The sequence below is a fragment of the Anomaloglossus baeobatrachus genome, chromosome 2 (genome assembly GCF_048569485.1).
Source record: "Anomaloglossus baeobatrachus isolate aAnoBae1 chromosome 2, aAnoBae1.hap1, whole genome shotgun sequence".
Classification (NCBI taxonomy): domain Eukaryota; kingdom Metazoa; phylum Chordata; class Amphibia; order Anura; family Aromobatidae; genus Anomaloglossus; species Anomaloglossus baeobatrachus.
The window spans coordinates 213,465,008-213,492,647 of NC_134354.1; the positions used below are offsets into that span (position 1 = coordinate 213,465,008).

General features: G+C 46.9%; 1 protein-coding gene across 4 annotated transcripts in view; it reads right to left on the reverse strand.

Moving 5' to 3' along the window:
* PHTF1 (putative homeodomain transcription factor 1) overlaps positions 1-27,640 on the reverse strand; it is a 217,597-nt gene that overhangs the window by 90,090 nt on the left and 99,867 nt on the right. For all 4 annotated transcript variants that reach the window (XM_075335599.1, XM_075335598.1, XM_075335597.1 and 1 more), the window contains one exon: positions 20,722-20,892. In XM_075335599.1, the coding sequence (XP_075191714.1) occupies positions 20,722-20,892 (171 nt within the window). The remainder of the gene's footprint in view (positions 1-20,721; positions 20,893-27,640) is intronic.

Genomic DNA, 27,640 nt, shown 5'->3' on the forward strand with positions numbered 1-27,640 from the left:
GCGTATTTTTGAGAGTGCTTCATGCAAAGCATCTTTTTCTTTTTCAAAAGGGGGCTCAACCGATGCCAGTCAAGTGGGGTGTGTGTGGCCCAGTTAGTGGCAACGAGGGAGACTGTGGTTGGAGAGTCCCCTCGCTGTGTTTCTAAAAGAACCAAGATGAACAAGTCATGGCTCTCAGAGGACTTTTCTTCCCCTGGGTCAGCCAGGGGACGGGAAAGGCACGCGTATTTTTGAGAGTGCTTCATGCAAAGCATCTTTTTCTTTTTCAAAAGGGGGCTCAACCGATGCCAGTCAAGTGGGGTGTGTGTGGCCCAGTTAGTGGCAACGAGGGAGACTGTGGTTGGAGTCCCCTCGCTGTGTTTCTAAAAGAACCAAGATGAACAAGTCATGGCTCTCAGAGGACTTTTCTTCCCTGGGTCAGCCAGGGGACGGAAAGGCACGCGTATTTTTGAGAGTGCTTCATGCAAAGCATCTTTTTCTTTTTCAAAAGGGGGCTCAACCGATGCCAGTCAAGTGGGGTGTGTGTGGCCCAGTTAGTGGCAACGAGGGAGACTGTGGTTGGAGTCCCCTCGCTGTGTTTTACATGCTTTTAGAAGGGCATGACATGGCTTGGAGGTTGACTTTCATCATATGCAAACTGTTGGCTACCAAAATGCTGCCTTTCCAACAACTGTGGTTATAGGCAATGAGGAACATACTGATGAAGATGAGACGCAGATACCCGATTGGGATGACAACTTAAATATTCGGTCAGGGCAAGAAGAAACTCGGTCTGAGGGGGAGGGGAGTGCAAACACAACAATTGATGATGAAGTTCTAGATCCCACCTACTGTCAACCCACAGTCAGACACTCGAGGAGGTCAATAGAGGCGGTGGAGGAGGATGCAACCGACGTCGAAGTAACCTGGCGCCTTCCTGGACACAGTCGGAGCACTGGTAGCACGTCTACAACTGCATCCTCAGCCACCACTCTGCCTCTGAGCATTATTCGGGGTGGATCAACAGGTCGCATGGCCTCTAAGCCTTGCCTAGCCTGGTCCTTTTTTGACATAAAAAAAGATCGGCCAAATTATGTGATCTGTAACATTTGGCATGGTTATCTTAGTAGAGGTCAAAACCTCAGCAGTTTGACAACTTCTTCCATGAATCGTCACATGAATAAATATCATATGGCCTGGTGGGAAGCTCACCGTGCTGCAATGCGGCCTAGTGGAGCCAACCATCCACCGCCTGCCCCTTCCAGGGCATCCGCGCGCTCGTCATCTTCTAGGACTGTGGGGACAGCTGTCACACCTGTTTTTCCACCCACAACTTCCACCACTGTAACCGCAACAGGCAGTTTGCTTGGTAGGTCGTCAGTTGGTTTGGAAGGGGAAACAAGTGAGTGTGTACAGCTCTCTCAGACATCGATAGCACCAACTTTGGATGAAGGCAACATCATGTCTCCGCCTGCACTTTCCTCACAAAGCTGCATTTTTCCAGGGACACCCTACTCAACACCGTCTACACACAGCAGCCAGATCTCTGTCCCTCAGATGTGGTCAAATAAAAGGCCACTTCCTGCGACCCATGACAAAGCGAAGAGGTTGACTCTATCCCTCTGTAAGCTGTTGGCTACAGAAATGCTGCCTTTCCGCCTAGTGGACACACAGGATTTTAGAGACCTTATATCTGTCGCTGTGCCCCAGTACCAGATGCCTAGTCGCCACTACTTCTCTAAGAAAGGTGTGCCCGCGCTACACCAGCATGTCGCACACAACATCACCGCTTCCTTGAGAAACTCTGTGTGTGAACGGGTGCATTTCACCACCGATACTTGGACCAGTAAGCATGGACAGGGACGTTACATGTCGCTGACTGGGCACTGGGTAACTATGGTGATAGATGGTGAAGGGTCTGCTGCACAAGTCTTGCCGTCCCCACGACTTGTGTGTTAATTCTATGTCTGTCCAAGTTCCGCCACAGCTTCTGCATCCTCCACCTCATCTGTGTCCTCCACCTCCGCCCCAAGCCTGCCTGGTCAGGCCACCAGCGTTCTCACTGCGCAGAAGGAATCACGCACCCCTCATTACTATGCTGGCAGCAGAGCGCAACGGCATCAGGCGGTCTTTAGCTTGACATGTCTTGGGAATAAGAGTCACACAGCTGAGGAGTTGTGGTCAGCTCTGCGGTCCGAGTTTAATAAATGGTTGTCTCCACTCAACCTGCAGCCTGGTAAGGCCGTGTGCGACAATGCTGCAAACCTGGGTGCGGCCCTTCGCCTGGGCAAGGTGACACACGTACCTTGTATGGCTCACGTGTTGAACCTTGTCGTCCAGCAATTTTTAACACACTATCCCGGCCTAGATGGCCTTCTGAACAGGGCACGAAAACTGTCAGCTCACTTCCGCCGTTCAAGCGCCGCAGCAGAGCGACTTGCATCGCTCCAGAAGTCTTTCGGCCTGCCAGTTCATCGCCTGAAATGCGATGTGGCGACACGCTGGAATTCAACTCTCCACATGTTACAGCGACTGTGGCAGCACCGGCGAGCCCTGGTGCAATACGTCATGATGTATAGCCTGGGCCAACGAGATGCAGAAGTGGGGCAGATCACCCTGATGGAGTGATCTCAGATCAAGGACCTATGCACCCTTCTGCACAGTTTCGACATGGCGACGAATATGTTTAGCGCTGACAATGCCATTATCAGCATGACGATTACAGTCATTTACATGCTGGAGCACACGCTAAACACTATTCGTAGTCAGGGGGTGGGACAACAGGAAGGGGAGGAACTACAGGAGGATTCATATGCGCAAGACACAACAACATCACCAAGGTCCAGACGTTCATCATCACCAACGCGGCAGGCATGGGACCATGGGGGACAGGGATCAACAAGGGCGCATGGTAGCAGGCGACATGTTGAGGAAGGTGCAGGAGGACATGAAGATATGGAGGACGAACTGTCCATGGACATGGAAGACTCAGCAGATGAGGGGGACCTTGGTCAAATTTCAGTTGAAAGAGGTTGGGGGGAGATGACAGAGGAAGAAAGAACGGTTAGCACCTCTATGCCACAAACACAGCGTGGACTTGGTCCGCATGGCTGCGCAAGACACATGAGTGCCTTCTTGTTGCACTACCTCCAACATGACCCTCGTATTGTCAAAATTAGAAGTGATGATGACTACTGGCTTGCCACACTATTAGATCCCCGGGACAAGTCCAAATTTTGTGACATAATTCCACCCATAGAAAGGGACGCACGTATGCAGGAGTATCAGCATAAGCTGTTACTCGATCTTAGCTCGGCTTTTCCACCAAACAACCGTGCAGGTGAAGGGAGTGATTCTCCCAGTTGTAACTTGACAAACATGGGACGGCCTCGTCATCTTCAACAGTCTACCCGTACCAGTAGGACCGTATCTGGTGCTGGTAACAGCAATTTTATGGAATCTTTTCATAATTTTTTTAGACCCTCCTTTGCAAGGCCACCAGAGACAACAAGTCTGACACATAGTCAACGGATGGAGAGGATGATACAGGAGTATCTCCAAATGAACATCGATGCAATGACTTTGCAAATGGAGCCTTGCTCCTTTTGGGCTTCAAATCTAGAAAAATTGACAGAGCTCTCCAGTTACGCCTTGGAGATTTTGTCGTGTCCAGCTGCCAGCGTTGTCTCTGAACGTGTCTTCAGTGCTGCTGGGTGTGTGCTGACAGATAAGCGCACGCGTCTGTCCAGTGACAATGTGGACAGACTGACGTTCATCAAAATGAACAAGTCATGGATCCAGAAGGAATTTACTACCCCTGTGTGGAATGTGCTTGATGCAAATCAAAACATCCTGTTTGCAACTAGGGCACAAGTGCTGCCACTGATGGGGTGTCTGTGTGCCCAATTTTGGGAAAAAAGGTAGACTCCGCTTGGAGTAACCCTTGCTTGCTGTGTTTTTTAAAAATGATACAAGATGAACAGATCTGAAGGCAAGATGAAGGCAACATCATGTCTCCGCCTGCACTTTTCTCACAAACCTGCATTTTTCCAGGGACACCCTACTCAACACCGTCTACAGACAGCAGCCAGATCTCTGTCCCTCAGATGTGGTCAAATAAAAGGCCACTTACTGCGACCCATGACAAAGCTAAGTGGTTGACTCTATCCCTCTGTAAGCTGTTGGCTACCGAAATGCTGCCTTTACGCGTAGTGGACACACAGGATTTTACAGACCTTATGTCTGTCGCTGTGCCCCAGTACCAGATGCCCAATCACCACTGCTTCTCCAAGAAAAGCATGCCCGCACTACACCAGCATGTCGCACACAACATCATCACCACTTCCTTGAGAAAATCTGTGTGCGACAGGGTGCATTTCAACACAGATACTTGGACCAGTAAGCATAGACAGGGTCATTACATGTCACTGACTGGGCACTGGCAAACTATGGTGAGAGATGGAGAAGGGTCTGCTGTACAAGTCTTGCCGTCCCCACGAGTTGTTTCAATCCTTGTTCTGTATGTAGAAGTTAATACACTGCTTCTGCCTCTTCAACCTCGTGTGGGTCCTCTACCTTGGCGCAAACCCTGTGTGGTCAGGCCACCCTTCCTTGCAACTGCGCACAAGGACTACCACACACCTCCTTACTATGCTGGCAGCAGAGCTCAATGCCATCAGGCAGTCAAAGTTTTACTTTGAAATGTATGGGAAATGTGAGTCACACCGCTATTCCAGAGAATAGTAGTCAGGCAGGGTCAAAACATTAATTGAGGAACAGGAACAGAATGGGACGGCCAGGACTTAATCAGAAAACAAGCAGAGGTGAAATGCGTATCGGCCAACAAGGTACATAAACAGCAAGCAGGAAAAGTAGTCAGGTAACAAGCACACAAAATCATAAAACTGAACTGGGGGTAAAATTAACCAGAAGTTCATAGCTATGTCTGGCAGTGGTCTGCAGACAGGATGGGCATAAAAAAGGGTGTGGTGTCTTCCCATTGGTTGTAGCTGAATGATGGTATTTCATCTGTGAGATACCCACCAGCTACATTCAGCCAGAGATTCTGCATCTGTCAAGGTAATGCAGCCCAGTGGGTGAGCATAACCTGCGTCCACCTGCGCCGCTGGCATCGACTACTCTCCCATCATCAGCACTATTCATGAAAGGAACACGTTGTCACCTGGCAACCGGAGTACAAATTGACGGAGCGGACTACGTTGGTGACTTAACAGCCGTGTGCGGCAATGATGCAAACCTGGCTGTGGGCCATCGTCAGGGCAATGTGACACACGTGCCTTGTATGGCTCACGTGTTGAACCGAATTCTCCAGCAATTTTTAAAACACCATCACGGCCTACATGGACTTGTGCAGCGGGCACGCTCACTATGTGCTCACTTCCATCGTGCGCACACAGCAGCTCAACAACTTTCATCACTCCGGAAGTCTTAGGGTCTGGCAGTTAAACGCCGGAAATGCGATGTTCCGACACGCAGGAATTGGAATCTGCACATGTTGCAGCGTGTGTGGCAGCACCGCAGAGCCCTGCTGAAATACGGTAAGACATATAGCCTGGGATAACTTGATCCAGAGGTGGTGCAGATCACGCTGCTGGAGTGGTGTCAGATCAAGGACCTATGCACCCTGCTACACAGTTTTGAAATGTCGACGAAGATGTTTAGCACTGGCAATGTCATTCTAAGGGTGACAATTCTGGTCATCTACATGATGGAGCACACTGTAATTATTATTCAGAGTCAGGTGTTGGGACAAGAGGAAGGGGAGGAAGTACAGGAGGAGTCATATGCGGAAGGGATAACAAGATCTACGAGGTCCAGATGGTCAGCGGCACCTATGCGGCAGTCATGGTGAGGGAGAGGGATTAACAAGGGCGCATAGTATCAGCAAAAAGTGTTGATGAAAGTGCAGGAGCCCATGAAGAAATGGAGGACGAACTGGCGATCAGCATGGAAGACTCAGCAGATGAGTGAGAGCTTGCTCACATTTCGGTTGTGCGAGGTTGTGGGTAGAGGACAGAGGAAGTATGCACGATTCTCACCTCTCTGCCACCAACACACCAAGGACTTGGTCCTCCTGGATGCACAAGACACATGAGCGGATTCTTGCTGCACTACCTACAACATGACCCTCGGATTGTACGAATTCAAAGTAATCCAGAATACTGGGTTGCCACACTGTTAGATCCCCGGTACAAGACAAAATTTGCCGAACTAATTCCTGCCATAGAAATAGACGCACGTATACAGGAGTATCTGCAGAATGTGGTACGCAATCTTAGATCTGCTTTTCCACTAAACACCAGTGCTGCACAGAGTGAATCTCAACGCTTTGTCATGGATAGGAGGAAATGGTCTTTTACTTGTCCACATCGGAGGGACCGAGGGATGGCTGCTGTGCTGAGATGGCGTTGAGTACGGTGTCCCTGCACAGTTGCACTTTTGGTCATATCCCAAAATGAGTTGGAAAAGGACAGATGCTGTTGGAAAGGGGAACAGGTGTGTTGGAAAGGGGAAAAAAATTTTGGTCCGTGGATTTGGTGGTTAAGCAACTGTAACATTTGCTGAAGAAACAACATCTGTTACAGTGGGACTGGCAGATTTGGATAAAGTGGTATATAATCTGTGACCGCTATATAACGAAAATTAATAAGAAAAGAAAGAGAAAGGTATATATCCCCATCAGCAGTCAGTGTCCACCGTGCTCCCAGTTGGAAAAGGAGAGGTTGGCAACTGGAAGGTTTGGTGGAGGATACAGAGCTGTGTGGCTATGAAACTAATAGTAGCCTGAACCGAGTTAGACGCCATTCGGATCTGGAGACTGTGAGCCCTGTTAGCGTCACAGGGTCCACATGCCCACCCAGCCCAGGAACTCCCTGTTAACAACACAGGGGCCATTGAGTACGCTGACCGTGTGCGTAGGGGCCACACCTGTGGACAGCAGGCGCATCAGCAGCAGCAGGCCTGTTAATGCCACTGGGCTGCACAAGCAGGACTGTTAGGACAGGAGCTGGTCTTAACCGTTCTGCGTTACCAACTGTGGTGGTGGCCTGCATCCACCACCCTATCCCTGCCTACCTCTGGCCTAAAGCCGCAATGGGTTCAACACATGGAGGTGTGCTCTTTCGGAGCATAATAGAAGACTGTGCACCTCCTTGTTGGCTCCAGCCCCTTTGATAACCTGGGTCCGCCCCAAACCATGGTGAACCACAATGCACCTCCTATAGACAAAAGTAGAGTGACACGTCATGAGTGGCATAACTAACGTCCTATTTGGAAACGCAACTTCAATGATGACCTCATGGCTGCCATGACCCAAACACCTCACCAGTCATCGTCTGACCATCAATAATGCGATGACAAGTCATAGGTGTGGGCCTCTGCAAGCCATTTGGGAGGACACCTGATGCCCTGTGGTCTATATGGGACCCCCACATCAGGGCCAGGGCCAAAGAGTTCATTACCGGACCTAGTCTCTGATGCAGGAAGTGCCTGAGCATGCTCAGTAGCATGAAATACAGTCTCTGAAAAAAGACTATCAGCTTTAGCATGGTGTCTAGGCACAAAACAGGACTTAGACCCGGCACGGAATGCAAGCACCTGTGCAAAGAGGCTTTTCACACTTAGTGTGGGAGCATGCGCTGTATCCCGAAATGAAGACTTAGCGTCAGGAATGGCACAGTCAGGCTGAGCATACTCACTAGGTGAAACACTGTAATTAGGCTGCAGCTGGGGTACATCGGCACACGCATGCGCACTTGCTGCCTCTCCACACTTAGACGTGGAGGGGAAATTTGTCTTGGAGATGCTGTCTATGAACAGAAGGAAAAGCTAAAGGAAGCCTGACTTTCTATCCCTCCGAATTATGAAATGCAGCAATGAATTCCATGAGTTTGCTATAACATTAGCGTAGCAAAATGTGCATGAGGGTGTGATGTAGAGGTGCTAGAAATAGCTTGTCACCAGTGGGGCACTAATGGAATACAACAGCCAGTTCTATGATGCCACAAAATGGCAGTATTTTGTGCTATCATTATAGCTTATTAAAAACAGAGCACGAGGTTGTCATGCAGAGGTGCTGCACATAGATTTGCAGTAGTGTGAATAGACAAAAGTACAATAGCCACGTTTAGGATACAACTAGGTACAGTGAGTGTTTGCTAGTATAATGGCTGAGTTTAAAAAAGTTAGAGTGTGCAATGCAGGCAGACGTGCTGCAAATAACGTTCCAATACTGTGAATAGACAAAAGTACAAAAGCCACGTTTACGATACAACTAGGTACACTGTGTGTTTGCTAGTATAATGGCTGAGTTTAAAAAAGTTAGAGTGTGCAATGCAGGCAGACGTGCTGCAAATAACGTTCCAATACTGTGAATTGACAAAAGTACAATAGCCACGTTTAGGATACAACTAGGTACAGTGAGTGTTTGCTAGTATAATGGCTGAGTTTAAAAAAGTTAGAGTGTGCAATGCAGGCAGACGTGCTGCAAATAACGTTCCAATACTGTGAATAGACAAAAGTACAAAAGCCACGTTTACGATACAACTAGGTACACTGTGTGTTTGCTAGTATAATGGCTGAGTTTAAAAAAGTTAGAGTGTGCAATGCAGGCAGACGTGCTGCAAATAACGTTCCAATACTGTGAATTGACAAAAGTACAATAGCCACGTTTAGGATACAACTAGGTACAGTGAGTGTTTGCTAGTATAATGGCTGAGTTTAAAAAAGTTAGAGTGTGCAATGCAGGCAGACGTGCTGCAAATAACGTTCCAATACTGTGAATAGACAAAAGTACAAAAGCCACGTTTAGGATACAACTAGGTACACTGTGTGTTTGCTAGTATAATGGCTGAGTTTAAAAAAGTTAGAGTGTGCAATGCAGGCAGACGTGCTGCAAATAACGTTCCAATACTGTGAATAGACAAAAGTACAAAAGCCACGTTTACGATACAACTAGGTACACTGTGTGTTTGCTAGTATAATGGCTGAGTTTAAAAAAGTTAGAGTGTGCAATGCAGGCAGACGTGCTGCAAATAACGTTCCAATACTGTGAATAGACAAAAGTCCAATAGCCACGTTTAGGATACAACTAGGTACACTGTGTGTTTGCTAGTATAATGGCTGAGTTTAAAAAAGTTTGAGTGTGCAATGCAGACAGACGTGCTGCAAATAACGTTCCAATACTGTGAATTGACAAAAGTCCAATAGCCACGTTTAGGATACAACTAGGTACAGTGAGTGTTTGCTAGTATAATGGCTGAGTTTAAAAAAGTTAGAGTGTGCAATGCAGGCAGACGTGCTGCAAATAACGTTCCAATACTGTGAATAGACAAAAGTACAAAAGCCACGTTTAGGATACAACTAGGTACACTGTGTGTTTGCTAGTATAATGGCTGAGTTTAAAAAAGTTAGAGTGTGCAATGCAGGCAGACGTGCTGCAAATAACGTTCCAATACTGTGAATAGACAAAAGTACAAAAGCCACGTTTACGATACAACTAGGTACACTGTGTGTTTGCTAGTATAATGGCTGAGTTTAAAAAAGTTAGAGTGTGCAATGCAGGCAGACGTGCTGCAAATAACGTTCCAATACTGTGAATTGACAAAAGTACAATAGCCACGTATAGGATGCCACTAGGTACACTGAGTGTTTGCTAGTAAAATTGCTTAGTTTAAAAAAGTTGGAGTGTGCAATGCAGGCAGACGTGCTCTGCAAATGTCTTTGCACTAGTGGGACTATAGCAAAGTCCAATAGCCACAGATAGGATGCCACTAGGTACACTGAGTGTTTGCTAGTATAATGGCTTAGTTAGAATGAGTTGGAGTGTGCAGAGGACAAGAGGGTACAGTGGCAGGATTGTGGTGCTCTGGGTAGAGGAATGGAAGCCTGCCTTTCTATTCCCTCCTAATGGTAAAATGCAGGGAGGAAATCCCTGACCTGGGCTACACAGACGCTGTTGCTGTTTGCAGGACCTGTCACCTATGGCTCTCTGACCCTGCCGCTTTGAGCCCTTAAAAGGACTGCTAGAAAGTGCTCTCCCTATGCTGTCTAACGCTGTGTATGCAGCGCATACAGCTGTATCGGCGATAGGACAAAGGACGGAACTGCGACACTGATGTCTGACACCAAAGACGCAGAAGGCAGATAATGGCGTTCGTGAAGAAAATGTCCGGTTTTATAATGCAGGGACATGTGACATGCAGATCCTATCACACATGCCGTTGCTTCTCTGGCTCAAAGTCCACTTAGCTGTGTGTGTGTCTGTGATTGGCTGACATGCTGGCCCGCCCCACAAGACGCGCGCGCTTAGGGAAGGAAGACAAGAAAAAAAAAAAAAAAATGGCGATCGCCATTATAGAAACAGCAGTGATCTGAAGGCGCTGTTCACGCACACTATACACTGAAATGTGATAATAGTTTGATTCACAGAGTGACTTACACTATTACAGCAGAAACCAAGCTATGATTTAGCTGTTTTTTGGCTGCTAGAACCGTTCTCGAACGTTTCTAGAACTATCGAGCTTTTGCAAAAAGCTCGAGTTCTAGTTCGATCTAGAACACGCCCCAAAATCACTCGAGCCGCGAACTGGAGAACCACGAACCACGAACCGCGCTCAACTCTAGTCAGTATACTGTACATCACTGGAAATAAACCTGCCAACAGCTGCCAAGAAAGAGCATAAAAAACAGAATAGACTAAGGGCCTTTACACGCTTCGACATCGCTAGCATTACTGGCGATGTCGAGCGCGATAGCACCCGCCCCATCGCACATACCTGTTCAGCGACGTTGCTATGACCGCCGAACATTCCCTCCCTCAAGGGGGAGGTGCGTTCGGCGTCATAGCAACGTCACCGCAACGTCACTAAGCGGCCGGCCAATAGAAGCGGAGGGGCGGAGATGAGTGGGACGTAACATCTTTTCCTTCCTCATTGCTGGCGGCCGCAGGTAAGGTGAGGTTCCTCGTTCCTGCGGTGTCACACATAGCGATGTGTGCTGCCGCAGAAACGATGAACAACATCATACTTGCAGCTGCAACAATAATTGGGAATGCATCCCCATGTCACCGATAAGCGATTTTTAATGTTTTTGCAACGATTCAAAATCGCTCATAGATGTCACACGCAACGACATCGCTAATGCGGCCGGATGTGCGTCACAAATTCCGTGACCCCAACGACATCGCTTTAGCGATGTTGTAGCGTGTAAAGCGGCCCTAAGTATTTGTACTGCTCTACAGGTGGTTTTCTTCAACCAGTTTGTCCTTTCAAAAATGTGCATTGCTAGGCTATGTGCGCACAGTGCGTTTTTCGCGGCGTTTTTGGGCGTTTTTCGGGTGCGTTTTTGGCCTCAAAACTGCATGACTTTGCTTCCCCAGCAAAGTCTATGAGTTTTCATTTTTGCTGTCCGCACACAACTTTTTTTTTTAAGCTGCGTTTTTGAGCTTAAAAAAAAATGGACATGTCAATTCTTTCCTGCGTTTTTCTGCGTTTCCCCCCCAGGCAATGCATTGGAAAAACGCAGCAAAACGCAGAGATCAAAAACGCAGCAAAACGCAGCCAAAAACGCACCAAATCGCGGTAAAAACGCATGCGTTTTTTTACGCGTTTTTCCGACGCGGGTGCGTTTTTGTGCATTTTTAGCGGCCAAAAACGCACAAAAACGCAGCATCAAAAAAACGCAGCGTGCGCACATAGCCCTAGGTTGATAAGGGGTAAATCATAAATATACAGGTTGTATGGTTGAGGGAAAAAAAGATGAGATTGCAGGTGCACAATAGGTGGTCTCTTAATATAAAATGTCTCAGGCCATTTGAACAGAATGTTAATGTATGTAAAGCGCTGTGGAATATGTTAGCGCTATATAAACATATTTATTTATTTATTAACCCCATACCTCTAAGGGCGGCTTTTCACACTACGACATCGCAGGTGCGATGTCGGTGGGGTCAAATCAAAAGTGACGCACATCCGGCGTCACTTGCGATGTCGTAGTGTGTAAATCCTAGATGATACGATAAACGAGCGCAAAAGCGTCGTTATCGTATCATCATTGCAAGCTCCGACTTTTCCATAATTTTGCTGCAGCGATGGTACGATGCTGTTCCTCGTTCCTGCGGCAGCACACATCGCTGTGTGTTATGCCGCAGGAACGAGGAACTTCACCTTACCTGCCGCCGGCGGCTCTACGGAAGGAAGGAGGTGGGCGGGATGTTTACATCCTGCTCATCTCCGCCCCTCCGCCGCTGTTGGCCGCCTGCCGAGTGACGTCGCTAGGACGCCGCATGACCCGCCCCCTTAGGAAGGAGGCAGTTTGCCGGCCAGAGCGACGGTCACAGGGCAGGTGAGTGCATGTGAAGCTGGCGTAGCGATAATTTTCGCTACGCCAGCTATCAAACGATATCGTACCTGCGACGGGGGCGGGGACTATCACGTGCGACATCGCAGCATCGGCTTGCGATGTCGCAACGTGCAAAGCCCGCCTAAGGCTAGGTTCACATTTCCGTTGTTTTGCATCAGTCACATGCGTTGCTTGACGCATGTGACTGATGCGTTGTACAATGGATGACAAAGAACAGAAATCATTGTCGGACTCCGTTGTGTGTGGGGGGCGGAGCGCGAGGGGGGGCAGAGCACGAGGGGGCGGAGCCGAGCGGGGCCGTGGCGCGGCGCTGAGGACGTCAGTGCTGCGGGGACTGCAGGGCTGGGGACAAGTGAGTGTGTGTGTGAGTGTGTGTGTGTGAGTGTGTGTGAGTGTGTACACATGCGGAGTGCGGAAGGGGGCGGAGCCGAGTGGGGAAGTGTCGGCCTCCTTGCACACATATCCAGGGTAAATATTGGGTAACTAAAAGCAAAGCACTTTTTGCTTGGTTACCCGATATTTATCTTGGATACCAGCGTACACCGCTTAGCGCTGGGTCCCTGCACACGTAACCACTGTAAATATCAGGTAACTAACCAAAGCGCATTGCTTGGTTACCCGATGTGTATCCTGGTTACGGGGGCAGGGAGCCAGAGAGCGCATGCGCAGCAAAATCGTACGGATCGCGCTGTTCAAAAAACGTTACATGCTGCGTTGCTCCCGCCCGGCGGTCAGTTAAAAAACGACTGACCGCGATGCAGCGGATGCAACGCAGCATCATCAGTCGCAATCCGTCACTAATAGAAGTCTATGGGGAAAAACTGGATTCCTGCAAAAATATTTTGCAGGATACCGTAATTCCTCAAGGTGACGGATTGTGACTGATGCAAAACAACGGAAGTGTGAACCTAGCCTAAGGGGTGTTAGTGTTCAGCCAAGTGAATGCTGGACATTTCATTTAGAGCAGAGCAGAAGGGGTTGGGGTGTATTCAGTGCTAAAACGTCAAGGACACTCAAATGAGGGAACCGTCCTTAGGACACTTGAGATCGCAACACGGGGGGAATAAGACTTGTTTCCCATGGTAATATGCAACTTTGTCCTATTTCAAAATACAAAATCTGAGATGAATACCTTACCTACCTTGCAATGTTTATAATACTGGTGTTTTATTATTTGGCCGAGGGACCCTTAGGTCACTGGAAGTAAAACGCGACTGTTGGATAAGGCTAAGTTCACATTTCCGTTGTTTTGCATCAGTCACATGCGTTGCTTGACGCATGTGACTGATGCGTTGTACAACGGATGACAACGGTGACAACGAAAATAATTTCTTTGTCGGACTCCATTTGTGTGTGGGGGGCGGAGTTTGGGGGGCTGAGTTCAGGGGGCGGAGCTGAGGACGTCAGTGCCGTGGTCTGCATGGCTGGGGACATTTGAGTGTGTGTGTGTTTGTGTGTGTGTCTGTGTGTCTACATGCATGTGTACATGCGGAGTGCGGGAGGGGGCGGAGCCGAGCGGGGCCATGGAGCTGAGGATGTCAGTGCCGCGGGGACTGCAGGGCTGGGGACAAGTGAGTGAGTGTGTGTGAGTGTGTGTGTGTGTGTGTGTACACATGCGGAGTGCGGGAGGGGGCGGAGCCGAGTGGTGAAGTGTCGGCCTCCTTGCACACTGTATCCAGGGTAAATATCGGGTAACTAAAAGCAAAGCACTTTTTGCTTGGTTACCCGATATTTATCTTGGTTACCAGCATACACCGCTTAGCGCGGGCTCCCTGCACACGTAACCACTGTAAATATCGGGTAACTAACCAAAGCGCATTGCTTGGTTACCCGATGTTTATCCTGGTTACGGGGGCGGGGAGCCAGAGAGAGCATGCACAGCGAAATCCTACGTATCGCGCTGCTCAAAAAACGTTACAGGCTGCGTTGCTCCCGCCTGGCGGTCAGTTAAGCAACGACTGACCGCGACGCAGCGGATGCAACGCAGCATCATCAGTCACAATCCGTCACTAATAGAAGCCTATGGGGAAAAACAGGATTCCTGCAAAATATTTTGCAGGATACCGTAATTCCTCAAGGCTACGGATTCTGACTGATGCAAAACAACGGAAGTGTGAACTTAGCCTATAGCATTCCAATTAACCAAAGATCTGCATATATAACTATATTCAGAAAGTGCACGTTTATTGTATTTTCTGAATAATTTTATTTACTAGTACAAAAAATTAGGTAAAATTCAGTGCAAGGTTATGCAAGGTTATCCTACCTTTAATATTGGTTAGCTACCCGGTTTGACTGTATTCACATATGACAATTTGAAGAGGAGTCCTTTTCAACTGTTTTTTAATTTTTTTTTAGAATAAAAATGTAAATTACTTCAAGGTAATTAGTAGTAAAATCTGTAAAGCCGTGGAAAATATGGAATGTTTGATTTATGAAAAAAGTGGGGAAAGATTGTGTAAAAAGTAAAAATAAATACAAAAATATATACAGTATATCTTTTATGAAATAATTACTTATTCTCCATTCAGAACCTCTCATGCCTGATATTAACAGACTAAAAATAAATGCATTTTTGAGACAAATAGTGGTGCAAAAAAGCCATATCTTTATAAAAAGAATTGCCCCCAAATAGATTCTCTATATTATATATATACTGAATACATAGCTACATGGTGTCTTGTTGCAATGATCCTATACTTCAAGCCACAGATATTGCTTTATAGCACTCATACAAGCAGATATTTTGTGTAGAAACCAAACATAAGACGGTTGCTTCCCATGGCATTTCCACCCCCGCCCCACATATATCAATCATTTATGCGGGTACCGTTAGCTATAAAATGACTGGTATCCTGCTACTACAGGATTGTAAGACTGATGGCGTGTTTGGATACATAGGGTCAATCTGTGTGACAAACTGTATAGGTATATATTAGTAATGGAGAAGGCAATGAATCAGGCCGACCTTGTCAGAGCAATTACCTAGCATCAGGATAGGGTCAGTGGCTTTCAATTTAGTGTGGGGATTGCATTTTCCTTGGTTGAAACTAACTATGCATTGGAAATTATACCCTACACCCCTTCCATATATTGAGAACATAAAAAATAATATCTAACCTTACATTATTTAGTACACTTGCTCTTAACGTAACCTGTCAGGAGCTTTAATGTTACCAAACTAGATACATTGCTGGGTATGGTAAAAAATATTCTGACCAAAAATAGATAATCCATAACAAAAAGAGCACTCAACTTTGGCCAAACCATGAGGCAGCAAGCCAAGCTATGAGGCAGCAAGCCAAGCTATGAGGCAGCAGGTCAAGCCATGAGGCAGCAGGTCAAGCCATGAGGCAGCAGAAGAGGAGTGATATCCATACTTCTGGACTGCTCACATTGGAGATTGACCTCTTAGGGGACAACCCACAGGGGCGTAACGATCGCGGTCGCAGAGGTCGCCACTGCGACCGGGCCCGCAGGGTTATAGGGGCCCGGCAGCCGCTCTGCAGAGCCGGCTGCCGGGCCCCTATGTGTAGTGCCACTATTTAGTGGCCGACTGCGCGACCGTTAGGGGGCCGGCCTGTGAGTCAGGGGGGCCCAGTGTCTGCAGGGGGGCAGAGGGGCCCCTGACCTGGAAAGGCCACCAGGCGTTCCTGACCTGCTGCAGAGGAGATGTGCACGGCAGACGGAAACCATCCCTACCAGGACCTGCGATGATGTCACGCCCATGTGACTGTGTGGGAGGAGACACAGGATGCCTGGGAGAAAGCAGGAGAAGATACTTCGAACACATGAGTGGTAATGAGAAAAGAGGGGACATGAGGGGAGGGGCTGCAGGGTGAGTGGGATATGAGGGCTGCAGACTGTGACAGAAGCATGTGAAGGGTGCAGAGTGTTTGAGAGGGGTAAGTTGGGGTACGGGCAGGGTGAGATATGTGGGTCAGGGTGTGTGTGTGATATGGGGGTGCAGGCTGTATAGGGAGCAGGGTGTGTGACATATGGGGGCAGGGGCATAACTACCGCAGTCGCAGGGGTCAGAAGGAGCTGAGAGGTACTTGTTTTTTTATTTTGCTGGCTGCATGACACATATAGGCCCGTGGAAGCTGCCTGCATGATACATGGAGGCCCTGGTGGGGATGGCTGGCAGGCTGCATTACACATAGAAGCCCTGGGGGCTGGCTGCATGACACATGGAGGCCCTGGGGGGGCTGGCTGCATGACACATGGAGGCCCTGGGGGGACTGGCTGCATGACACCTGAGGGGGGGGGGCTGGCTGCATGACACATGGAGGCCCTGGGGGGACTGGCTGCATGACACATGGAGGGCCTGGGAGAGCTGGCTGCATGACACATGGAGGTCCTGGGGGCTGGCTGCATGATACATGGAGGCCCTGGTGGGGCTGGCTGGCAGGCTGCATTACACATAGAAGCCCTGGGGGCTGGCTGCATGACACATGGAGGCCCTGGGGGCTGGCTGCATGACACAGGGAGGCCCTGGGGGGGCTGGCTGCATGACACATGGAGGCCCTGGGTGGGGCTGGCTGCATGACACATGGAGGCCCTGGTGGGACTGGCTGCATAATACATGGAGGCCTGGGGGTGCTGGCTGCATGATACATGGAGGTCTATGGGACTGCATAATAAACATGAAGGACACCTTATACATAGACTATAGCAGCGCATTATACATGGAGGTCTATGGGGCTGCATTATAATACATATAGGACTATGGGGGCTACATTATAATATATGGAGGACTATGGAGGCTACCTTACACATGGTCTATGGGGGTGCATTATAAAGCATGGGGAACTGTGATGCAGTATAAAATATGGAGAACTATGGGAAATGCATTATAATACATGGAGGACTATGGGGGTGCATTCTAATATATAAAGGGTTATGTGGGACCCTTTATACTATATGGAAGGCTATATGGGGGCCATTATAGTATTTGGAGAACTATATATGAGGGAGGAAAAAGATACAAGTATGGGATGGGAATGTTTTGTGCTGAGGGAAAAGGGCTCTTTCCCATGCTCTGCTATACATCTCTCAGCACCCAGCTTTCCCATGCTCTGCTATACATCTCTCAGCACCCAGCTTTCCCATGCTCTGCTATACATCTCTCAGCACCCAGCTTTCCCATGCTCTGCTATACATCTCTCAGCACCCAGCTTTCCCATGCTCTGATATGGGAAAGCTGGGTGCTGAGGGAAAGATGTATGACAGAGCATGGGAAAGCAGGGTGCTGATAGAGGGATTTTAGATCATGGGAAACCTGGGTGCTGTGGGTAAAAGCCAAGTGTCAGCATCATTATCCCGTACCCCAAGTGTTGTGTACATGGAGGGGGGCCCCGGTCCAAAGTTTGCATCAGGGCCCATCAAACTCTAGTTACGCCACTGACAACCCACATGACATATTCACTGCAATCTTTGCTGGAGGCTGCTTTGTCTAACAATTTATTTCAACTCCATGGCTTCTCAAGTTGCATGTTCCAAGCTCCCCTGTCCGAAGAACAGGAAATCACTGAAGGAGGAAGTAAGCTTTGTCTTATTATTTTGCTATATTCTTCCTGTCCAGCTGTAGGGGAGAATTCTCTCTCTGGTGCTATTATTGGTGATGGGAAAAGTTTATGTAAAGGAGGATGCATGTACATTGAGGACGACCGATTCCCACCTTAGACACTGTGCGCACACTACTTTTTTGCTGCGTTTTTGCTGCGTTAATGGTGCAGTTTGTGTTCATAAACTTCACTTCATATAGCCCTTCTCCATCAAAGTCTATGAGAAATCCGAAATGCTGTGTGAATGTTGCTTCTTTTTTCCTTACAGGTTTTGCTGCAGTTTTTCTACAGCAAAAAGAAGTATGTCACTTCTTTTCTGCAGGTCCCTGAATTTTTTCTTGTGTTTTGCCATTGATAATGTTAAAAAAAAATGCAGGGAGAAAAACACAGGCAATAACGCACCAAAACGCATGCGTTTTTTGGGTGCGTTTTTTGCCAGAGGGTGCCTTTTTTGCTGAAGAAACAAATCTGCAGTGTGTGCACATAGCTTAATCGATGGATACTTCATAATATTTTCCTGCTGGAGCCAACCAACCGTCCTTCCCAAGAGAGTCATACTTACTAGACCCCGAACATCTGCGTGGCTCCCAGGTCCTCCTGCTATCTTTGCTGCATGCCGTCCTTCCCTACTTCTGGCTGACACGCTCACATACATCAGATCACTCACACACACTCATACTCATACACACACACACCAGATCACTCACGCAATCACACACCAGATCGCACACACATACACACTGACCACATCTGGTGATACGGATTGCCGTCGGCCAGCAGGGGAAGATGGGAGATAGTGCATGGAGGACTCAGCAGTGGAATACATGGATGCGTTCTACCGCAGGTCCTCTATGCGTTACACCACACTGTGTCCCAGGATTCCCTGCTGGCCAAAAGCAATCGGTATCTCTGAATGTGGTGAGTGTGTGCGATCTGATGTGTGTGGGTGCATGATCTGATGTGTGATTGTGTGTGCAATCTGATGTGTGTGCAATCTGATGTGTGTGGGTGAGCGATCTGATTTGTGTGGCTGTATCTTTCGCTGCAGGTCCTCATGTTTGATGTCTGGTGAGTATGATTGCGGGATCTGTCTTCTTTCTTTTGGGGATGCCTGCTTTCTATAATGAAGTGTCCTGCAGTATTCTTTAACTTTTTTAGCTGGACGGACACTTCATTATTGAACCATGACTTGGGCTATTTTGGGGGGAGGGCTTATATTTAAGCCTTGCTCTGAGAAGGCAAAAATTCATGCTAGAGCTTATTTTTGGAGGAGGGCTTATTTTTTAAAAAACACGGTAGGTGTAGAATAATGCAGTTCATTTATAATTTGATTCCAAGTTCATTTTCTCTGTTATAAATGTCTATTTGCAGCCATGAAGGTTTGTTTGAACTTGCCTTTTACTATTTTACCTAGCAATATAATTAGTTTATTGCTTGATAGGTTCCCTTTAAGTTACAAGGTGTTGCATGATATACTCATGTGTTAAAAAAATACACTCACTTTTTTAGGAATATTGCTCAACTCTGTCGTACCCAACATTAATCCCTTCCCAACATGTGACATACATGTGTGTCACATGCTGTGGGCAGGTATATGGAGCAGGCTGAAGAGCTGTGCCACCACCATTACCGGCAGTAGATGCATATAACAGCACAAATAAAAGACGGCCCCCATGGCTGTCAGGTTGGTACTCTTCTGAAGACTAGCCTCATGCTGGTCTTCATAGGAGAATGTGATTTTACTAATTTTACCTATATACTGCAAAACATTGATCAAAACAATAATTTATAACCCAAAATGGTATCAATAAAAACATTATCTCATCACAAATAAAAAACAGCCCTCACACATCTCAATTGATGGAAAAATAAAAAAGTTACAGTTTCCAGAAAATGGCAATGCAGACCAAATTGTTTTTGTTTTTATAAATCTCTGAATTTTTTTCACTATTAAAATAAAAAGAACTATGGTATATTCATCTGGTATAAAATAAATAAAGGACTATATAAGTTTAGTATAAAAAATGATATGAAATATGTTTGATTTTGCCTTATTCATACTAATTTGAAGAATCATGAATAATAAATGCCATAAAAACAAAACATTGTGGAATTGAATTTTTTTTTGCCATTTCACTGCATTTGGAGTTTCCGAATATCCATTACTTTGTTCGTAAAAGTGAATAGTATCATTCAAAACAAACTCGTCCTGAAAAAAGAAACCTATAGTGAGAACTTTTGGAAGAGGGAAACGAAAAAACGAAAAAGAAGAGGGTAATACTTTTTGGTTGTTCATCAGTAATTAATAATTTGTCATGGTTTATTGGTGACTGTAGGTGACACTATTTTATCATTTCTGTCTATGTCGGGTATTTGAAGCTCTGTAACCAACAAAAATCCAACTGCTAAAAAATATATCAAAAAAATTAATTGGCACAGAATTTTAAATTTAGAGTAAAAAAAAGTGATGTTCAAAGCTGGACTTTTAGTTTAGAGCAATATACTGTATAAATAATATTGTGACTTGTTACTTATTGACTGAAATGTGCTATGTGCAGCAATTCATCCTAGAAAAGTGTACATCTATGCTACAAAATTGGCGAAGCCAAGTTACACCTGACCCCACTGTGACTTCAAGAATATTGGAGTCCCAATTGTTACCCAATGTCATGAACTCAGGCAAAAAAAGACTGAGCACACTACTTCACATCTATAGGCAAAAAGGAGTTCAAATCCACAATATGAGGCATACTGCATTAATTGATTATTTAGAGCAATATAAAATAAGGTTAACCTGATAACTGTGATGGACACATGACTTTAGGTTCCTCCTGGTCAATGTGCTTCCATTATCACTTGATGCCCCATCTATGCTCCTCAGGGATGAGAATTCATTCTTTGATTTCATATCTTCCTCGCTTGTCAAATCTTCTGACATTCCTTTATTGTCTTGTCTCATTCCGCACTAAGGCAACAGGATGAGCTGTTAATAGGTCCACTCATTACAAGTAATGCAGTCTGACAATGGCTCAGTCACATCTCACAAATAGCAATCAATGTATAAAACATCAAATGGGGTTCGCTAAAAAAATATCTAAAATCTCAGGTTATTTACTGACAAGCACATAAAGAAGAAGCAATCCCTGCAGCCTGTCAATAGTGTGAATACTGGAAATGAGAAAATAACTGTAATGAATAATTTACTATCTTGAACAGAATCAGATCATTTATGAGGATATTATCAAAAGAAAATTTCTGTTATGAGCCAGAAGGTATTCCAGACCATAAATTGACATATATTTAGAAGTATCCACTTAGGACCTAATTCTTCAAAGCTGTCAAGCAAGAATTCTGGCATAAAAGCTTTGAATAGTCGCAAAATGTAAGAGCAACTTGAATATGCGCCTAAATCTTGCGGCTTTTGGTGTTTTCAAATGTTTCTCCCAAATTCAACAAAATCGGTGGTGCTGGGGCAGGACAGGGTCTTGGTGGGAGCGGGACGTCACAGCTTGTTTAATTTATGAGGATCTGTGCAAATCCTAAGCCAAAAATCTCACTCCAATACCTGCCTCTAGTGAGGCATGGAGGTGCACTCCACTCATCAAGGCTCAAGATTCATGACCTTTTCATGAAACAGGAGCAGCTAACTCCAGCACAGCCCCTTATCAAGAGCGATGTTAACAACACCATTATTAATGAATCGGGCCAATAGACTTGTGTAAAAGTTTAGACATTCTTTCAGCGTCCCTTTAAATAGCATCTGCAGAAAAGTGCAAACATTCCTTAAAAGTTGAATGCACCATCAGGTCTTTCTTGTAGAAGAGGTTCCAGGAAACCCTGGAGAATTTTTTCCTAAAGCATCTTGATTGTTTTTTGGGGTAATTTTCTTTGTATTTTTCAAATGGTGTTAGCCAACAGCAGTTTTTGGAGGGTTTTTCCAATTGTTTCTTTTACGTATTTTTTAGGCCACGTGCACACGTAGAGCATTTGGTACATTTTTTACCTCAGTATTTGTAAGCCAAAACGAGGAGTTGATCAGTGTTAGGCCCCCTTTACACGCACGTGAAAAAAACGTACCGTTTTTTCACATACGTATTAAAGGGGTGGTTTGCTCGTCGTGTTTGTGGCACATGCTTGTTCTCCGTAATAACACACAGAGAGCGGAAAGCCCCGCCTTACCTGTTTCTTCCGGAGCTGTCTGTGGTGCTGAATGATAGTGTCCGGCACAGGCCACGCCCTGCTGATGCTGCTTCTGGCCCCCAGTGAAGAAGATGCGTTGTTCAAATTCACTGGGTGACAGCCGCGGCAGAGACTGCAGGGCTGGTGGAGGTGAGTATGTGTTTTTTTTATTTTTAAAATGACACGTGTGTTTCTCCGGCGTGTGTCATGTGGGCCCGCATCCACACTACATCCGTGTGGTACGTGTGCTGCCGGAGAAAAATGGACATGCATCCGTATAGAGCACACGGGCTCACGTCTGCTCCACACGGAGGCACGGGCCAAAGGCTGCACACGTGCATGCACATAAACCCATTGATTTTAATGGGTTTACGTGCGCCCGTGTCTCCGGTACATGCGGGCATGGACCTAGAACGTACCCGAGACACGTGTGTGTGAAGGGGGCCTTAGGAAAAGTATATTAGCAGCACGGGCACCATTTCTGTATTTTTCACCCTTTCCTTGTTTTGGCTTAGAAATACTGAGGTAAAAACCTCCCCAAACACTCAATGTGTGAACGTGACCTAAAAGTCGTTTGCCACTTGTTTTCTTCACTCCACAGAATAATGAAGAAACCATTTGCATTTTTATTTAGGCAAAAACAAGTTAAAAATGCTCCAAAAAATTCAGTAATATTCCAGCCATCTTTTGAGGTTTTCCACTGGCTCCACTGACTTGTATTATGAACTACAGAGTATCTTCCAAGTTAAAAATGTCAGAAGAATACACATATTACTTCTTTTAAAACTGTTTTTTAGAAACCTGAAGTATGACATCCAGAAGCCTGAATATATGAACAAGTCATTTTTACATAGCATTGCATATGTTCATTATTTTGAATATTTTCTTAAAGGATTTTCAGGCAATCTTTGCAGCGGAATCTGCATGAGAAAAATGTCTGTATATAGCCTTGTCACTTTAGGCTATATGCAAATGGAGTTTTATGAGCAGAAACTGAACAGAAATAACAGGGTTTTGAGGGGTTTTGAGTTTTTGAAGAGAGTTTGAAGAGTTTCCACTGCTGCAAAACACTTTTTTTGGAGTGGAAATTGAGTGAAAACTCTCCATTGGCTATGTGCACACGATGTCTTTTAAATTTAGGCAAATCTAACAAGTTTTTCAAGCAGAAGACATTTTAGGAGACTGTATTTCTTTTTCCAATTTGTCAGAAAAACAGCCCTCTGGCGCCCCCTTATCGTCAGGACAATTACGGGATTGACTGACGACTAACTTTGAGATCTTGGCTGTTTCCAGTACTTTGCCAATTATTGAGGCACTCCCAGTGAGATTGATAAGTATACATATCAGCAGTTTCAGCTCGTGGGATATATATAAATATATATATACTAGAAGGTGGCCCGATTCTAACGCATCGGGTATTCTAGAATTTACGTATTGTGTAGTTAATGTATGATTTTTGTTATATATATATAGATGTTGTTGTGTGTAGTTACCAAGTGTTTGTGTAGGGCACTGTAAATGTTCTGGGTGTTGTCTGGGTATGGGGGGGTGAGAGAGCGGTGTTGTATGTGTGTTGCGTTGTGTGTGTTGCGTTGTTTGTGGAGCGCTGTGTGTCTGCAGTGTTCTGTGTGTGTGGTGCTGTGTGTGTTGCGCGGTTTGTGTGGGTGTGGAGTGCGTGTGTGTGTTTTGGGGGGAGATATGTTTTGTGCAGTGTGTGTGTTTCGCGGTATGTGCGTATATTTATGTATGCCGTGGTGTTTGTGTGTTGGGTGTTGTGTGTGTGCGGCGTTGTCTGTGTGTGTGTGGGTGTCTGTGTAGGGCGGTGTTGTGGTGTAGTTCCCAGTGTGTGTGGTGTGTTGTGCGGTGCGCGTGTGGCGGTGTGTGTTTTGGGGGGAGGTGTGCACCCCCATCATGCTCCATCCCCCATGCTGCGCACCCCCCATCGTGCTCCTTCCCCCATGCTACGCATCCCCATCGTGCTCCATCCCCCAGGCTGTGCACCCCCATCGTGCTCCATCCCCCATGCTGCGCACCCCCATCGTGCTCCATCCTCCATGCTGCGCACCCCCCATCGTGCTCCATCCCCCCATGCTGCGCACCCCTCATCGTGCTCCATCCCCCATGCTGCGCACCCCTCATCGTGCTCCATCCCCCATGCTGCGCACCCCTCATCGTGCTTCATCCCCCATGCTGCGCATCCCCCATCGTGCTCCATCCCCCATGCTGCGCACCCCCTATTGTACTCCATCCCCCATGCTGCGCACCCCCCATCGTGCTCCATCCCCCATGCTGCGCACCCCCCATCGTGCTCCATCCGACATGCTGCACACCCCCCATCGTGCTCCATCTGACATGCTGCGCACCCCCATCGTGCTCCATCCGACATGCTGCACACCCCCCATCATGCTCCATCCTCCATGGTGCGCACCCCCCATTGTGCTCCATCCTCCATGATGCGCACCCCCCATCGTGCTCCATTCCCCCATGCTGCACACCCCTCATCGTGCTCCATCCCCCATGCTGCGCACCTCCCATCGTGTTCCATCCCCCATGCTGCGCACCCCCCATCATGTTCCATCCCCCATGCTGCACACCCCCCATCGTGCTTCATCCCCCATGCTGCGCAACCCCCATCGACTCCATCCCCCATGCTGCGCACCCTCTATCGTACTCCAAGCCCCATGCTGCGCACCCTCTATCGTGCTCCATCCCCCATGCTGCGCACCCCCCATCGTGCTCCATCCGACATGCTGCGCACCCCCCATCGTGCTCCATCCGACATGCTGCGCACCCCCCATCGTGCTCCATCCCTCATGCTGCGCACCCCCCATCGTGCTCCATCCCCCATGCTGCACACCCCCCATCGTGCTCCATCCTCCATGCTGCACACCCCCCATTGTGCTCCATCCTCCATGCTGCACACCCCCCATTGTGCTCCATCCTCCATGCTGCGCACCCCCCATCATGCTCCATCCCCCATGCTGCGCACCCCCCATCGTGCTCCATCCTCCATGCTGCACACCCCCCATCGTGCTCCATCCTCCATGCTGCATACCCCCCATCGTGCTCCATCCCCGATGCTGGGTCCGCCGGGGGCGGGTCGGAGCGTGGCAACGTGTGCCGTGGGCGGGGCTGAGCGGTCGAGGCGTCAGCGTATGCCGGCTCACTGCACATGTGTACCGGGAGCCGGTGTACGCTGGTAACCATGATACACATCAGGTAACTAAGGGAAGCGCTTCCTATAGTTACATAATGTGTATCATGGTTACCAGCGTACACCGGCTCGGTCACGATCCCAGCGGGGCCGAGCGTGCCAACGTGTGGCGGGGGCGAGCGGGCGAGGCGTCAGCGTATGTCGGCTCTCTGCACATGTGTACTGGGAGCCGGTGTACGCTGGAGCGGGGCTGAGCGGGCGAGGCGTCAGCGTATGCCGGCTCCTTGCACATGTGTACCGGGAGCCGGTGTACGCTGGAGCGGGGCTGAGCGGGCAAGGCGCCAGCATATGCCGGCTCCCTGCACATGTGTACTGGGAGCTGGTGTACGCTGGAGCGGGCGATGCGTGCGGAGGGCCGGGGCGAGTGGCTAATCCATGCGGGGAGCGGGGCCAGACCGAGGCGAGCGGCCAATCCGTGGGGACAGTTGTCACTCTAAGGACACTGTCACGGTGACACTGTCACGGTGACACAATTTTAGAGCAAGACAGACAGACAGACAGACAGAATAAGGCAATTATATATATAGATATATACCTTGGTACCTTCACTGCTAAGCTCCACAATAACCAAAGGAAAATATTCGCTGTCACCATAAGTCGTTTATAGGTAGATTGTACACCCTTTATGGACAGTGTAAGGAGTATTAAGGTTCGTGATTTATATAGAACAAGAGGAGCGAAGCTATTCAATTTATATATTTAATCTAAAAGAGTAGGCAGTGTTTATAAAAATATACCAGATTTTACAAAAGGGAACAATACAATACAATATACACAAACACATAAAATAATAGGGATAAATGAAAGAAAGTTACTACATTTGGTCACTGAAATGGCTCAGACATAGGGAGAGATATTTCTTTGAGATGGCTGGACCGTCGTTGTAAATAAGCACCTGTACCGTGTGTCACCCCCCACATACCCCCATTGTAGATTGTAAGCTTTTATAAGCAGTGTTGTCAGTATTTTTGATTGAATTATTGTATCTTCTATAACTGTTAGGCTATGTGCTCACGTTGCGTAATTTCATGCGTTTACGCTGCATATTGCACTGCAGCGTAAACGCATGCATCCTGCGTCCCCAGCACAATCTATGAAGATTGTGCATAATCCATCCGCATGTTGTGTTTGAGAGCGCAGTGATCTGCACGCTGAAATTTTGATACAAATTGCTGTGCTCAAAAAAGCAACATGTCACTTATTTTGTGCGCTTTGGATGCTGCATCCATTACGCAGTGAAGACGGGAAGGGAAACATATCCAGCATCGATGTCTTTAAAAAAAACTTGAACTTTATTAGGTCACGATAAAAAGTATGTACATGGACTAACCAATCTCTCCATATGCCGCACTACGCCTTAGGCGTTTCAGAGACAACTCCTTAATCATAGGCAAATACAAAGAAATGAAGTATATAGTGGCTTAAGTAGGTTCCATGAACAACCGGATCTACATATAAAATAGTGCCATCATATGGATATCCATACATAATCAAACACAAAAAGGTTAATAAAACATCATAAGTTATACAAAAACTATGACAAATATGTTAGCAAATTATTTTAGTAAATATATGATAAGTCGGATCGAAAATTAAGTTCATTGGGATAACGTGCTTTTAATTTTAATATCCAAAAAGCTTCACTAGCAAATAAGAGGCTTTGACAGTCCCCTCCTCTATACAGTTTGTTAACTCTCTCAACCTCTTGTACCCTTAAGGAACTCATATTGCCCTGATGTAGGTCTTTGAAATGTTTGGCGAGTCCAGAAGTGGTACGTTCTACCAAGGATTCTAAAGACGCAGAAGAGACAAGTTCACTTATCCGTTTTTTCAATGTATGGGTGGTACAACCAATGTAATATTTACAGCAAATGTCACAGCTGGCCGTATATACTAAATGTGTCGTATTGCAATTAATGAAGGTTTTGATTTTAGACATTTTACCATTATTATCTAATATATGATTCCCTTCTTAATAAATTTACACATATTGCATTTCTGTTGTCCACATTTGAAAGTCCACAAATCTAATCCCCCCCCTGCAAAATTTTATTTAATTTGTCATCCTGACATAATATAGCGGTATATTTGCGTTTCATATTACAAATTCTAGTGAAATCTACAGAAAATGGGGTAGAGAAAATGATAGAATTATTCGTCACAGAACTATGTCTCCGGTTATCTTTTAACAATGCACTCTGTGATCTACCTAGAGCTATTCCACGGGCTCTCAAAATTGTATCATGTTTATAGCCCCTATCCTGGAGTCTTTGATACATATGTTCACTCTCCTGTAAAAAAGCCTCATTGTCTGATGCTA